General features: G+C 47.6%; 1 protein-coding gene across 2 annotated transcripts; it reads right to left on the bottom strand.

Moving 5' to 3' along the window:
• On the bottom strand, positions 983 to 1,428 carry LOC110271487. Of its 2 annotated transcripts, none has more exons than XR_002362153.1 (2): positions 1,192 to 1,361; positions 983 to 1,070 (listed from the first exon to the last, which is right to left on the bottom strand). XR_002362153.1 is itself a non-coding variant. In XM_021122430.1 (2 exons), the coding sequence occupies exons 1-2, from the start codon at positions 1,411 to 1,413 to the stop codon at positions 991 to 993; spliced, it is 321 nt and encodes a 106-aa protein (XP_020978089.1). In that variant the 5' UTR covers positions 1,414 to 1,428; the 3' UTR covers positions 983 to 990. The 2 variants fall into 2 exon arrangements, 1 of the variants encoding a protein (XP_020978089.1); XM_021122430.1 differs by having other exon boundaries at positions 983 to 1,089; positions 1,192 to 1,428.

Below are 1,976 nucleotides of genomic sequence, written 5' to 3'. Positions count from 1 at the left end.
TGCCCCCTGATATGTTTAATGAGTGGGTGAAAATCTACATCTTTTATGAAGGACTAAATTATGAATCCAGAAAAGTTGTAGATCACTCATCTAGAGGTTCCTTTAACAAGAAGAAGACCATTGAAGAAGCCATTGATGTTATAGAGACATTGGCTGACAATGAGTATTTTTATGCCTCAGATAGAAGCAACAACAGGAGAGTCTTAGAATTGAACCATATGGATGCAATCCCAACCCACAACAAGATGATCACCCAGCAACTGGCTGAATTGACCAAGGAAATAGAGAAGAATCAGGTTGCAGCTATCCACACTCAACCATCACCCTAAGAAGAGTTGGAGACAGAAGAAGGAGTTAATTGGGAGGAAGCTAATTACCTTGGAAATTCATCTAGGCAAGCTAATGATCCATATTCTAAAACCTATAACTCTGGTTGGAGGAACCACCCAAACTTTAGGTGGGGGAACCAACAAAATCAAGGCTAAGATCACAAACCCCATAATCCAAACTAGTATAACAACATGATGAGTCTATGTTTGATGGTATATTTTGACTCAATTTGGATGGATTCTAGCACATGAACTCACACTTAAGCACCAAAATAGCATACATTTGTATTTGATCCCTAGTTTGATCTTAAATGTGAAAACATGCAATTTTGTGCTTTAATAGAGCAATTTAATCCCACCTTTGTGCCATTCGATGCCGTGATATGGTTTGGGAGTGATTTCAGGCCTTGAAGGGATAAAAGTGGAAGAAAGCATATACAAGGGAGAAAAAATGAAGAAAACAAGGAGAAGTACACACAGCGAAGTGTGCGTGCGCACAGCCCTGCGTGCGCGTGCACAGACAAGAATTTCCATGTGCGGACGCACAGGTCCCTACCTTATCAAAGGGGGGAAGCATTAGAGCAATTTTTACATAGTTTTCATAGTAATTAGGAGTAGGAGTAGTGTTGAGTAGAAAGCTCGTGGCATTTCTGATCACTTCTCAGCAGCAGCAGTGGCATGAACTAATCAATTCAGAACCAGAATAGCACTCTTGACAAGCACCAACGACCTCGGTGGCAGCTGCGGCGGTGCAGAGTAACTCACAGTGATAATTTTGTTTAATACAAACAGTCTCAATGACAGGCTTCACAGTAGAGACAAATTGGGCGACAAGGAAGACTCAAAAATAGGGTAAGCTTACCAAAATAGTAGTGGTTCTAATGGTGGTTTCCTGGGCAGCTCGAATGTTGGTTCCCGGTGGCGGAGGGCTCCGACGACTCGCAGAACCCAAAGGCAGAGACAGAACAGGGGATAAAAATGAGCACTGACATGGATGAATTGCTTCAGACCTCAGCAAGCTCCAACGACCTTCTCGGAGACAGCTACGGCGGCGCGGTGGTTTGGCGACGGCAGCGACTTCCATCAACGGTAGTAGTGGTGAAGAGACGTGGCGTTGATGACAGAAGACTTCTTCCTCCTCTGTTCGCGAGTTCCATCTCTCTGACTTTGCTATAAGTGGCGGCGGCTGGCTCTGTGACGAGGACGATGGCGGCACAGTGAGGGCGACGGCGATGGGAGGCACAGCGACGCCTTCCTCCTCCTGCTCTTGGCTCGGGCTCGTCTCCCTCCTCTGGCTCCTTCTGCGAACGTCCTCTCCTCACGAAATGGCAGCAGCGTCGCGGAGCTTCGACGGCAGTGACGCGGGTAGCAGCTTGCAGGGCTGACGACGGCGACGGCGCAGAAACGACAACTTTAGCATGGCGGCTGCACGGCTCTCTCTCTCCGCGGTTCCATTTCCGATGACGGCCTAGCAGCAATGACGGGTGGTGACACCCGACGGAGGTGACGACGGCGTCTCCCTCCTCTCCGATTCCAAGCCCTCTATTCTCCCTTTTTCATTTCTCTGTTTTTCTTTTTTTTTTTGTTTATGCGTGTTGTGTTTAGGAAGGGGGGTGGGGTACGGCTGAGGGATGGTGAGGGTGGAAG

The sequence above is a fragment of the Arachis ipaensis genome, chromosome B01 (assembly GCF_000816755.2).
Source record: "Arachis ipaensis cultivar K30076 chromosome B01, Araip1.1, whole genome shotgun sequence".
In the NCBI taxonomy this organism is placed as follows: domain Eukaryota; kingdom Viridiplantae; phylum Streptophyta; class Magnoliopsida; order Fabales; family Fabaceae; genus Arachis; species Arachis ipaensis.
Note: the sequence above shows the minus strand (reverse complement) of the source record. Positions and strands in the feature narration are given on the sequence as shown.

Bases quoted from the DNA above. Each gene is read 5' to 3' on its own strand.
- LOC110271487 (XM_021122430.1), bottom strand. From the start codon at position 1,413: ATGGAAGTCGCTGCCGTCGCCAAACCACCGCGCCGCCGTAGCTGTCTC. The intron at 1,090-1,191 runs GTAAGCTTACCC...TATCACTGTGAG, and splicing joins TTAGAACCACTACTATTTTG to TTACTCTGCACCGCCGCAGC.